The sequence below is a fragment of the Callospermophilus lateralis genome, chromosome 12 (assembly GCF_048772815.1).
Source record: "Callospermophilus lateralis isolate mCalLat2 chromosome 12, mCalLat2.hap1, whole genome shotgun sequence".
Classification (NCBI taxonomy): Eukaryota; Metazoa; Chordata; class Mammalia; order Rodentia; family Sciuridae; genus Callospermophilus; species Callospermophilus lateralis.
This window is the reverse complement of record NC_135316.1, coordinates 29,301,952-29,315,700: the sequence shown is the minus strand read 5'-3', so window position 1 is coordinate 29,315,700 and position 13,749 is coordinate 29,301,952. Positions and strand designations below refer to the sequence as shown.

At 40.8% G+C, this 13,749-nt stretch overlaps 1 protein-coding gene across 3 annotated transcripts in view; it reads right to left on the bottom strand.

Moving 5' to 3' along the window:
• Positions 1–13,749, bottom strand: part of Tnfrsf19 (TNF receptor superfamily member 19) — a 91,505-nt gene that overhangs the window by 32,314 nt on the left and 45,442 nt on the right. For all 3 annotated transcript variants that reach the window (XM_076872305.2, XM_076872307.2, XM_076872306.2), the window contains exon 5: positions 13,347–13,432. In XM_076872305.2, coding sequence (XP_076728420.1) covers positions 13,347–13,432 — 86 coding nt within the window. The remainder of the gene's footprint in view (positions 1–13,346; positions 13,433–13,749) is intronic.

Below are 13,749 nucleotides of genomic sequence, written 5' to 3'. Positions count from 1 at the left end.
TTTTGATTTCTGAAAAACTAAGATGTTAGCATAACCACTAAACCCTGTAGTATATACTTCTTTAGAAATTGTTTTTCCAATCCCCTTCCTAGAGGTTGCTTCTCCTTCCTCCCACAGCTGCCTTAGTTCTCATTTCCCTTTTCCCCTCTCAAATGCACGGTCTCCTACCTGACCTGTGTCCTGCCAGCTCAGGGCACACAGATCACTTCCCTTCTAGCCAGACTGGCCACAGAAGCCTGCTTGGCTCACACCACACTTTCACGGCTGGGAAGCCACCTAAGAAACAAGCAGAAAGCAGGGATTCTGAGTTGTCATCCTTCATGGTTTCCTCCCAACACGGGTGGGAGACACCAGGACCAAAGGGGTGGCACCTGGGAGAAGAAGGAGTATGATCTGCGCAAGCGTCCCAGCAACACCTCTCATGACTAGTTACTGAGTCACTGTTTGCTTTATTATCAACAATAAGTGGTAAATATGTTTAAATTTTTCTTTAAATTTGACTGGATTTTATTTATTAGTATAAAATGTGAATGTTTCTGTCCAGAAAATGAAAAGCAATGGTCCTTGTAAGGGATTGAGCTGAACAGATCTGTTTTCTTCTTAACAAGAAAAAAGAACATTATAGATGGACGAGATAAAAATAGAGTTTTCCAGTCTTTGAGATGCAGACAGTATCTAACACTAGCAGAAATGCGGTCATGAGACTGCAATAAAACTAAAGGAAAATAGCATGAAGGGATCCTCAGCAGCCCAGGGACAGGAGAGGGCAAGTGTGAAGAAGGAAGGGCTGAGAGTGTGGCTCAGTGGCAGAGCACTTGCCTAGCGCACACATGGCCCTGGGTTCAATCCCTAGCATTGAAAAAAAAAAAAGTCAGAACGAGAGGTCCTTGGTGGATGCATGGAGGATGTGGCTGGCAAGTGGCAGCATTCTGAAGTTTAACCATGAAACAGAGATGCATTACCACAAGGGGAGAAAAATCTAAGGTAGGGACTTGGCTGCTGGAAGACTGAAGTTCGTAGTAATGGAGACCTAGTAAATAATTTAATAAAATTTAGTTCCTACAATTTTCAATCTTGCTTCCAGATTATTTAGCCTAGAGATCTGTTTCCCACTGGGGTTGTATAGGTCCAATATTATCATGCATGTCTTTGAAGTGGGAAAGGAAGAAAAAAGGAAAGATAGAAAAAGCAGTTACCACAGGAGAGTGGCTGGTCAGGCAGGGAAATGAACTGTGGGCCATTATCGCCCACAGTTCTGACTCCATGATTGATTGAAGACATTTACCACCATGCCCTGTTCAAAGAAAGTCTGTTATGCCAAGAGTGAGTTCATTACTTGAGATTCTTCTTTGGCACTTGGTGGATTCTAAGTATAACTGTTTTGTACTTTAATTACTATAAATGCCATAATTAACACTGAAAAAAAAAAGTATAAGCCACAAAATGGCAACAGATTGTCTACAGTCTTTCTCTGCAAAGACAATAAAGTTAAAAGAAATTTTCCTGCTTTCAAGAATGTTTTTCTTCTTTTTATTATCTCACCAACCTATAAGGTCTTGTTGTGTTTATCTGACTGATGAAACAATGAAGCTTTTAAACTTCTACACCAAGAAACAGAAAAGACACCATAAAAGAAACACATTATTATGGCCTTGAACATCTGTGCTGAGGGCTAGCAGGCTCAAAAATAGTTGTGCTTCAATTGGGACTAAGACAGGATTGCCATCTGGGAATTGGAACAAAGACACAAAACTTGGGTCTCTGCCCTCCCTGTTCAGAGCAAGGAATCTCCTTAACTCTTTGAGTGCCAGACTCCATATGAAACCCTGACTCCATGTCCCTATGAAAGTATGGCCTTGTCTATGTTACCTCATCTGTGGAGAAGGCCTGGTTGAGACGGGCATGCTGTAGCCTAAGGACCCTGCATCCTGCAATCTCAGGTTCCCTGTCATTAGTAAAGTGGATAATTCTTATTTACCTTACTGCAGTATTTAAAGAAGTAATCTCCTGTGAAATTATTCTCAAATGATGAAACTCAAATTATTTCTACTCATTAACTTCCAACTAAGAAAAACTGTGTATATGTGCACAATTTAACTGGACTGATTTGGTCTAGTTTGTGAAAAGAGAAATGTAGATTAGACAGTATTTCCTGCTAACTCCAATTCCAGCAAAATTGTTACTGCTTATTGATTGATAATTTTACAACTAACAGGACTTAAAGGAAAGAGCAAAAGACTCTGGGTTAGACCAGACAGACTACACTTAAGATTTGGAACGTGAAACTGATTTAGGAATTCAACCCATCTTTTGTTGCCTCTTACAATTATTAGAGTCTTCTGGTACATGAAGAAAGAGAGACACAAAAATTAAATTATTTATCTGAAAATTCAGTGTTAGGACCAGGGCTCAAAATCAAGTTTTCTTCACAGTGAAGATTAAATGAGCCAATCCATGAAAGACATCAAACACATACCAGTTTGCATTAGTCTTCAGATGATCAAATGTGGTCATTATGCAAAACTACCAATTTTAGTTCCAATTAGGGTTAGAGATTAGTGAGAACACCCCCTGATTTAATTTTAGATTTAGACCTTTATCTGCGTCCCTGGGGCCTAAAATAATAGATAGCACTTATGATGATGCAAAATCTTATGGTATGATGTAAAATCTTGTTAATCTCTTCCAAATGTGTTTCTTGCCTTGGTTTAGGAAAAAAAAAAAATCAACCAAATGTTATTCCATGATTTTCACTGACCTCACAAGAAGCCAAAAAACCCCACAATTGTCCCTTGGTATCTTTGGGGGATCGATCTCCGATATCCCCTCTTCACTTGGATTCCAGAGTCCAAGGATGCTCAAGTCCCTTATAAAGATGGTTTTCATATATAACCTGCACCCTTGTATACTGAAATCATTTTAGATATCTCAATATCTAATAAAATATAAATAGTTGAGTATTGTTTAGGGAATGATGACAAGAAAGATGTATTCAGTGCAGATGTATTTCTTCTAATATTTTCATCGTTTGTTGAATCTGCAAATGTGAACTCTTAGATATGGAAAGCCAACTGTATAACCAATATGTTATTTAAAAATAACGTAGTTAAAGCAATCAAATAGAATATATTTAAACTAAATTAAATAAATTGCAATGATTAAATTAATTAAACTAATAATCAACTCTTGAGAAAGGGGTGGAAAACCTGTTCCTCAAAGTGCATGCATTCATCATACCTGCTGTAAATATTCTGCTTAACTCGAATATTAAGTTTCTGCTTTCTCTCTCATTCCCTGGAAACCTATTCTCAATGGCAGCCATTCCTGTAGTGAACATCTCCCAGCTCACAAGAGTCTCTTGGAGGGTCTACCTGATCTACACCCGACTCCATCCACTACACACACTGGGCTCCAGCCTGTTGAGTGGGCCATTCCCCTGCCCCTCCTTTAGGCCCTGACCAAAGCCCACCTTAGTTAGGCCTTTCCTCAACACCTTATCATAAATCACATCTCTTCTCTGGATCCTTTCAACTCCCTGAGGACAAGAAATTTAGTGTGTGGTTTTCACCTGGGATTCCTAGTGCCTTCATCTGTGCTTGGGATATTATCACTGAAGGACAGGGCAGCTGAGCTACCCAACACAGGGGAGATGTCTTTACGAAGCACTTTGCATTCCTGCATTCAAAAGGTATTCCTTGACGTGCTTCCTGAGTTGAACAGTCAAATAGTAAGAATTTTAAAATAATTTTTTTCTCGTTTTAAGACAAGCAAGTCTTCTAGCAAGCTCTTCAGGAATTATTAATTTTCAATGATATTTTCAAAAGTTCAATACTGGAGATTTTGCAGAAAGTCATGTAAAGACAAAATGTTATACCATAACCCTTGGGTCTCTTGATGGAAACATGAGACATGGTTAGAACATGATAATACATACATGCATGAATTTTAAAATAATGTGAGAATAAAAAGATGTCTAAACAACATCCTGAAGATGGTTCATAAAGAAAACCTCTCTGAGGCCACTCCAGGAAAGATAATGCTTAAAAGGCATCACTTTCCTTTTGGAGTTGACAGAAGTATCCCGTGTCTTCATCAGGAACAATCATTAGCAAAATGTATAACACATCTGTCAAAACTCTATGTCTCAGAAAACTTACGTTGAAAGAGTTTTAAAAAAAAAATCACTTCCTCCCTTTTTAAATGATAATTGTATGAGCCCACAGGGGACAGAGTTGTCTCCTGCACATGCCACCTCACAGAATTAAGTGCCCCAGAACTGATCTCTGAGCTTAATCTTTGGAGTATTTCCACTGCAGGGTTGGCATCAAGTGTTAGACTGTTTTTCTCCATAATCTCACATTTATTTATTTTTAGCATTTACTGGGTACACACACAAGTCACTGGTCCATTTGTAAAAGTCCACAACTTAGTGAAAGAGGCCTGCTGGACTTTATATTTTTTTAGATAAACTGCACTTAATCTAAAATTCACTTAATTTAGCGATACCCTTTAACAAACCACAACCTGTTTCTTCATGTGTAAATATTTAAACCAGCTCACCAGCTTTAAATGCCTAAAAAAGACCGAGGATAAGAGCTAAAGAAGTTAGATTTATTGGAGACTGGGTAATAGGCAACTGGGACAATTCTCAGAGGGCCTGATCAAAGTCTTCTGTCTCCTGAGCCTTTGGGCCTCCCAGACAGACTCAGGCAAACAGGGACCCTCAGCACTAGCTCCTGCCAGGTTCAAGGGGTGCTGTGAATTTAGTCACATTATTTATTTTTTCTCTTTTTTTTTTTTTTTCCACTGATAACAGACAAAGTTAATGGCTTACGGATATTTGGCAGTTTTATACTGGAAGAAAAGAATAAATGCAGAGCACATAAGTTTAAGAAACTTTAAAAAAGAATTTTCTGTTTTGTTGTAACTTTAATGAAACTGGAGCTTGGGAAAGACATTTGGAAGATATGTGTTGGAAATAGCCAAATAATCATACAAAGCAATTATGTTGACGATGCACTTTTTCTCTGAAGAGGTCAGGATGTGTAAACTGCCCAGCCAGTGTTTTCAACATCCCAGAAAATGAGAAGCATACTTTAACAAATTTTCAGCATATTTTTAACAACAATTGTTTTCCATGACAAGCAGATAAACTTTAAAAAAAAAAGATTGATCATTTTCAAGAGATATCATTCTGAAATGAATTGCAACAGCCTTTAGCTGGGAGGGGGCAGATAGCTCAGTGGTGGAGCACTTTCCTAGGATCCCCAGCCCCCTAGAGGGAAAAAAAAATCTTCCACAAATGTAATATGATCATCCTCTCTGCCCTTTTTTGGGGTCCAGGATAATAATGAGAACTATAATTATCATACTGAGAGGCATTAGAGAGAAACCTCAGGGGTCAGTCATTAGGATAAGGAGGTCTGTTTGTTCTACACTAAATGTCACAAAATTACAGAGTGTTTTGGGTTCTTGTGGCTGCTTTTTTAGTAAAAACTGACTCCTCCCTACTTGACTGCAGGCTGCCCTTACATTTCCTCTTGCATCCATCTCTCTGCCTCTAGGAGTTTCTTCCCCTCTTACAGTTCCCTCCACCATGGCTGGTTTGGTACAGCAATGCTTGCAATAAACAAACAAACAAACAAATAAAATGGATTCTAAGGGAGGGCTTGCAAGGTGTGTTTTCTCAACACAGAGCCAAAGTGCTGGGACTTCACAGGGACAACTGGTTGATGTTTGTGTTGTCAGCTGGGTTTCCGCATAAGCAACCTTTACCAGTGTTTCAAACTGTTTTCAATAAAATAATGAAATCACACAATAACACCAAACAAGAAAGAGACATGTTAAAGAAAAGCACTTCACTACAGAAAGTGGAAAGAAAGGCAGAAACAGCAATCCTATTTAAAGCCACCAATGAACGGATGAGTACAGGAAGGAATCCCTGCTTCAAATGTCAGAGGGCATGGCTGGCTTTCTAATCTGTATTCCACATGCTAGGGGCTGTTTTGTCTGTGCTAAATTTCCTTTGATCTCATTGTTCTATCTTTCTTATCCTACACGTTCTGGTTAGCAGGATTGCAGTAGGTAGATATCTGTTTAAAATGGGCAGGAGCACTCATGGTTTCTGAAGCAACCCCCACAGCCAGGTACCACAAGCAGCATGCCTGCCAGCAATCCCCTGGCTGGACATTCAGGAGTCTTGGTCTGAGGACCATAAACTACTTCAAAACCCTCAGTAAACTGAGCCCTTCATTAGGACTCTGTGGACCCATAATGCAGAGACTCCAGTAAGCGCTCTGGAAAATTAGGCCATCAAGTATTAGCAAACTCATCAGAAAAACTGATGCAGAAACAAAAGTAAAATCATACCTACACATAATAAAAATCACATGCTGTTTCCAGAAAGTGATTTTTGGATCCTATATACTCCCTTCTGTATCCCATTATATAGTCATTTTCTCTGATCAGATTCAAGAGTTTTTAGTCCCCAGGGATGATGAGTACTAGGTGCTGGGAGGGTACCAGGAACTGGTTTCTTAACCTCAGGGTTAGGAAGTAAAATATTCAGGAGAAAGCTGAAGTCAGCTTGGAATTTGCCACAAGGAACTTGCTGCTTCTCCTCTTCCCATGCCTCTGCCTCCCCTCCCTTCTCAAGAAAACCTGAAACCCATATTGGCATTGATTTCAAAAGACTCACACTTCATGTCCTCTTAAATTTGTTTTTGTTTTCTTTAAAAGAGGTGTTTGCCAGGCATTCTTACTACAAATATCTAGGGATTGCATTTAAGAAATTAAAAATAGTAGTGTCTTTGGACATTAATAGACTTGTGGGCATCAATCTGTCAGTTCATAAATGACTGCCTCATCCTGCCTGCATCCTGCCCTCACTGCTGAATGGCAATGTGTGTACTGGAGACAGCCTTAAAAGTCAGCTCAGTGCAAATACCTCTATGACACATTATTCAATACAGCCTTTAAAATAATGCTTATGAGTAATACGTGAAAAACTATAACCAAAGTGGGAAAAAGGTAAAAATAGCATATTTATATTTATGCTAGGATTGAACCCAAGGCCTCACAAATGCTATGCAGGTGTTCTACCATTAAGCCCTTAAATCTACATTTAAAAAATTAATTTAGAAAGAAAAACCTCAAAATGGTGTATGTTTTTTTGCTGTATTTTGTTAACACTGAGAATGTTTAGTTTAGGGGAATATTGCTGTTCCCCACCCTTTTTTCTATTAAATAGGGCTGGGGTTGTAGCTCAGTAGTAGAGCGCTTGCCTAGCAAGGGTAAGGCCCTAGCTTTGATCTTCAGTACCACATAAAATCAAATAAATAAAATAAAGTTTAAATTTAAAAAAAAACTTTTAAAAAGTTATCTTTAATGAGCAAATATTTCTTTAGAAAGTTCATTTAAAAGTTCACTTTGAAATTACTTGTATTTGTTATATAAGAAGACACTTCAAATTTCCTTTGGAAAATAATCATCTTTTAATAATGTGATTTATTACCTAATGGTACAAGGAACTGTTTTCTGTGTACCGAGCCACGTAAAATTCCTAAACAGTTACAGGTCAACATAGCTCCTGCTTTTTTTTTTTTTTTTTTTCTCCCATGCAGTGATTTATCTGATCTCTATCTCTTTGGAATCACGTGGCTTGTTTTACAAAGCCCCTGAGAACAAAGCAAACATCTAGGTTAAATACACTTAAATAAAGTTGTCCTCTGGTGAAAACCACTTTGAATTTTTTTCAAAACCATTTGTTCCAACCACAGTATTTGCTCCAAATTAAGTAAACATTGCTCAAAGAAATCGAACAAAATCTGCATTTCTTCCTTATCAGACCCAAGGCAGGATATAGTTCTAAAATTTCACGTGTGTTTTTCTCTATTTCTCCTGAATGTTCCAAATGGGTGCACACTGTTAGGATCAGAAGATTCAGTAAGAGCAAAGCCTGCAGTTGTTATTTCTATATCCAGTGTGCCTTTCATTGATCTCCAAGTTACAGTAATGCCACACGAATCACCCCTGTGCTCCCTGCCCACAGTCATCATTACCAACTGATGCTATTAGTGACCTGATGAAGGGGTTATGGGTGGACTGACTGATTACCATCACTAATCCATCATTATTTCAGGAGCAGGGGCTTCGTGCTCATCGGTGAGTAGTGGGGCTTGGAGCCTCGGGAATGGGCTACAAAGGCAAGAAACCAGCTGAAGGTAGGTGTCCTCAGCCAGTCTAGCCATGAGAGCTTTCTAAATGCCAAACTCCATGGTGGCCCCTTTAAGTATCATTCCCTGGTTACCCACCAGCAGAGGTGAAGTACCAGCAAGGCAAACATCAAAGCCTATGCACCATGGGATCCTCGCAGGAGGGGACACCAACCAGGCACCCTCCAAACAGCACACCTGGTGGGGCAGGCTCCGGGGGAGGGAGGGCAGGTGAGTTCACTGTGGAACAAGGCAGGCCAGCATGTAGACAGGCCCAGCTGCTCTTCTGGCTGGTATTATGTTACTGGATACTAGTTCACCTAGTTCTATCCCAAATTTATAGACCTGGCATTATCATCTCCATTTTCTAGGGAGCAAACAGAAATTCCAAGAAGGGAGAGGGTCTGCCTGAGCCTATGCGACAGTACAATACAGAGCCAAGATGCGAATCTGAACCCTGGGCCTCAGCCTCCAGAGTAGCGGGGACTCCAGGAACCTGCCGTTGCTCCTGATTGTAGATATTCTCAATTGCACATTTAAGCTGTAGAGAACATATCTGTGATCTGACGGCTGAATTCTCCTCAACTTACCATCATACCATTTCCTCTTGAGTGGCGTTGTAGCCAGGCAATGCCAGTCTCGCTGCTTCTCTTTGAACCACTGCCTCTGCTAAACACCACATCTCCTGGACAGTCCCGGGCTTCTTCATCAAGATAGCAGCTTCTCCAAACACCAAGAGAGAAGAGCTAAGCAGTCATTAAGAGCCCAAAGGAACAAGCCATTTTTTGAAGTCAACCCTGCCAGAGCCAGACACTGTTCAAGGCAGTCACATGATCTCACTTAGCACTTACCTTAACAGGTATCACTCCATTTAACAGGGGAAGAAATCTACCCCTAGGGGAATTTTGTCATTTCCCCAAATTATACCAGCCATCAACAGGTATGGAATCAGGGAGGCCCTTGGACAGGTGACAGAAACTTGGGAAGTTTTCAGCCTTGCATTTTCTATTGTTACTTAGTTCGTCTCAGATATTGCATAAATATAAGAAAATGTACTTACGTTCATTTAAAGTTACATTCGTGTTATTAGATGGCCATCCTCTTTAAAGAGGCTTTGATGTCTTGGGGCAAATTCAGACAACCTCATGGCAGAGGCCCCTAGAAATGTCTTAGGAGAAGCAAACTAATGCCACACTTTAACCACAGTCTCTAGTGGGACTTTTGACACTCTATTGAGAAAACCACAATTTTACTGAGCCAACAACTCCTCCCTAACTCTGTGCTGAGAACCTCCACCACCTGTGCTCTTCCAGCTTCGGAGTTCCTTGGCTCCTGCCTCACTCCTGCCTCACAGAGACAGAACCCTCCACACTCCTGCCATGGAATGAAGAAGCCCATCATGGTGGCTTGGCCAACCCACCTTCTGTGCTTGGATCCTCCTCCATCCACCTGGTCACACTCTAATTGTCTCATAGGAAATCCTCAATTTCAAAAGAAAGAAAGAAATCCTCAATTGTCAAATAAAACTTTCCCTCCAATCTTCAAACACACAGATGTGTCTCTTGCCTAAAAACTGAGACAGTTGTGCACAACATAACAATATTTTGGTCAATGACATAATGTGATGGCAGTGATCTCACAAGATGATATCATCTACTGACAACACAGGGTCTGAGTTCGTGTAAGCATACCCTATGATATCCACACAGCAATGGAATCCCCTAATGATTTGTCTCTCGGAACAAGTCCCATTGTTAAGCGACATAAAACTGCGAAATTAAAAAGCCCGGCATCACCCACACAGCTCTTTCACCCATCACCCTGTTTGCTTCTTCACAGGCAAACATCTGGAATGGGTGGTCTACGGTGGCCAACTCCATTCCATTCCTGATGTTAGCTTCTAATTTCATCATGATATTGCTCTGTTTCCACAACTCACTGCAGGGCTCTTATTGATGACATCAAAGACCTCAGGGCTTCCAAGTCCAGAGGACATTTCTAGTGTCCACTGACTTCTCTATCCAAAGCGTCAGGGCATGCTCCACTCTTGCTTTTGGTCCTTCTGTTTAGTCTCCTATTGTGTTTCCTCTCCTCAGGATGATCCTTTCAATCATGACTCAAAGGCCACTGTTCAGGAAAGCCACGCCTACCGCATCACACCATTGCTCATTATCCAGACATTCTTAGAGCACTGTGCACGGTGCCAGGAAGGGGACCCATCATTGTCACGTTTCGCACCTGCATGTGGGGTTTGTGTATACTGTTTGATTCAGAGTCAGGATTTATTTAACTACTCCCCCACTAGACTGTAAGCTCTGCAAAGAGAAAGGGCTCCGCTCCGCCTGTTCCCTACGTGTGGCTGGAAGTCAGCAGCCATTCAAGTGCAGTCAGCTATTGCTTAATGACAGGGATATATTCTAAGAATGCTTTATTAGGGGCCAGGTGTGGTGGCACTGTTATCCCAGCAGCTCTGGAGGCTGAGGCAGGAGGATTGTGAGTTCAAAGCCAGCCTCAGCAACATATTGAGGTCCTGAGCAACTCAGTGAGACCTTGTCTCCAAATCAAATATAAAAAGGGCTGGGGGATGTGGCTCAGTGGGTAAGCACCCCAGATCAATCCTCAGTACCAAAAAAAAAAAAAAAAAGCTTTATTAGGCAATTGTGTCACTGTGTGAAAAACATAGAGTAAGTTATACACTTACACAAACCTAGAGTTACAGCCTTCTACACACCAGGGCTATATGGTGTAGCCTATTGCTTCTCGCCTACAACTGTACAGTGTGTTACTGTACTAAATACTGCAGGTGACTGTAACACATGGTATTTGTGTATCTAAACATAGAAAATGTACAGCAAAAATATGAGGCAACAGAAAATTTTCAGCTCTGCTATAATCCTCTAGGACCACTGCAGGGTCCATCACGGAGTCACGAGGTCCATCACTGAGTCCATCACTGAGTGTAACATTAGGTGGCGCATGACCATTCTACAGGTCACCAAGAAAGGTGCCTCACAGGATGATGAAACGTGAACAGGCAAGTACAGAGCAAAGTGGGCTGTTAGAAGCATGAGGAAGAACTAGAGGACATAAGTGGTTGTGCTGACGACAGGGCCCCACACAGCATGCAGAACCTCCAATTGTAGGGGAGCTATGACCCTCAGGCTCCAGGGCTGCCTGGGACTGACTCCTGGGTTCCAGGAAGGCCCAGCTTCTTCATTACCCCATGCATCCCTGAAAAAAATTCCCATTCCTTGGGAAAGCATGGGAATCATCCCTTTCCTACAGCCAGGAGTCTCAACGATACAGGAACTCCTCAGGGGAAATCACGAAGAAGCAGCCTTTGTGGATGAGTTGAAAAGCCCGAAGTAGAAGAAATAAAAACATAAGGCGCCTTGCACAATTTCCTCCAAAGACTTCAAGATGTCCTTTGAGGAGATTATTTGCATTCTGGAATCATTCCCAAGAACAGAGCCAAAGGCAGCAAGCTTTCTTTTCCAGAGATAAGAATTACCGTACTAAAGAGGACCAGACTGTCTTACTTTGTGGTTTGAAAGGTCCTTCGCTGTGCACACTATATTTTTTACTTTGACAAATGATTTATTTTTCTTTACTTTCTAAAGAATTTCACACAAGGAGAATATCTATCTATCTATCTATCTATCTATCTATCTATCTATCTTTCTATGTTAAACTAATTTTCTTTTCAGAATTATACCTTTTAAGGGCTTCATAAGACATGAAAAGATGCATGTGGCCCATGTTCAAAGGCTAATTTGTGACATCTAAGCTTAGCCAAAGCCTCAAAGGCAAAATGTTCCAAAGTTTCAAACTTTTTACTAGATTATATTACATTTAAACCAAATACCATAAAGGGGGGGGGTGTGAAAAAACCTTTAATACTAACTAACTCTAAGCTGGGCAATACTGATTACTTCTCTGAGTGTCTGCATGACGGTTTGGGTTGAACTTGCTTCTTAACTTAAATCACAGCTGATTGAGCCCTGGATATGGCCAACTTGCTGAGTTTTAACTGGCAAAAGGACATGTCCTTTATGGGCTGTGCAACTGCATAAAGAACATCTCTCAGGATCCCTATATAACGGATTTCTAGAGGTTTTGTTAACTGGCAAACATTAAAGCAAACAACATAAGAAAAGTCAACATGCAGGACAGGTCATATAGTTTGATGTTTTTTTTGTAGGGAGACACAGAGCCTGGTAGAAAGAGCCCAATATTTGGTGTTAAGCATAGTTGGGTTGGAATACTGTCTCTGCCATGTACCAGCCAACATGGAAAGGTATTAACATCTCTGGATCCATATTCTCACTGACAAATTGGGGCTGATGATAGAATTTATTGAGAAGAGTAAGTCAAACAAATAAGCAAAGCACCTGTACTGTGACTGACAACTAACAGGCATTCAGTACTGCATTTGTTCAACTGCAGTTGAACTAAGAGGAGTGACCTGTTACCCTTCTTCCTATTCCAAATCAATATGGTTGATAACTTGTAACAAATACTTTTTATAGCTAAGGAAATATAGGGCCAAAAAGATTAACTCGTGAAGAGGAAAATGTACCATTGTCTCATTAATGGTTATATCCCTGGCAGAGAGTAAGACCTCTCTTCTCATTTATTTGTTAAGTTAGGGAATAAACCAAGTGAACTAGGAGTCCACCTAATGATACGCTAATGAGGGCAGGGGATTCACAGACAGGACTGTCTTTGGAAAGGCAGACACCACCACAGGATCATGTCTGGGGACTAAGAAAGGAGAACCCAGGAATGCATGGGGCCACAGCACAAAGACATTTAGCATTAGGGTCTGGACCACCTAGTTAATTGGAGTTGCCTGCATTATGTATCTAAATGAAAGATAAGAATTGAATGGAGCACAGCAGCAGCAAAATGTCTGCATCTCACTTTGAGATTCAAATCAATGGCAGTTTAAAGACTGAGACACACAACAAAGACGCTTTATGTCCTGCTAGGAGTGGGATAAAAGAATCCTATGAGCCCCATGGTAGAGATAGATTTGGCTCCTTTTGCCAAATGAAGAAAGGTTTAAGAAATAAAAACTTTGTAAAAGGCCCACTGCCCCTGCCTTGGCTTGACTTGACCGTGTTCACTCACAGTGTGGTTCGTAGGGAGGAGGGGGATCTCCACAAGGCACGCACTCCATGTCTTGAAAGCCAACAAGTTTAGTCTTCCTATAAAATCTGGAAGAGAAAGGAAAATAATCCTTGTTAGCACTGTCATCTATGCCCACATTTGCAGCCAACAAAATTTACATCATACCTGTGCTGCAGTCTCCATTACCAGTTCTGTGGTTAAAAGAAAAAAGTATGCAAAGCCTTCGTACAACAGTGTGTTAGAGAAGCACATCTACAGCCTTCCTGGGCAGGCAGCTGACACTCAATAATTACCTACTCCATTATATTACAGATTCGTCTCAGTCCACTCCCTTCCTATATTGGGGTTAGAGTACTAGTGAGGGAATATGAAGTTAGTGCTCTTTGGCATTTCTATTGTAAAT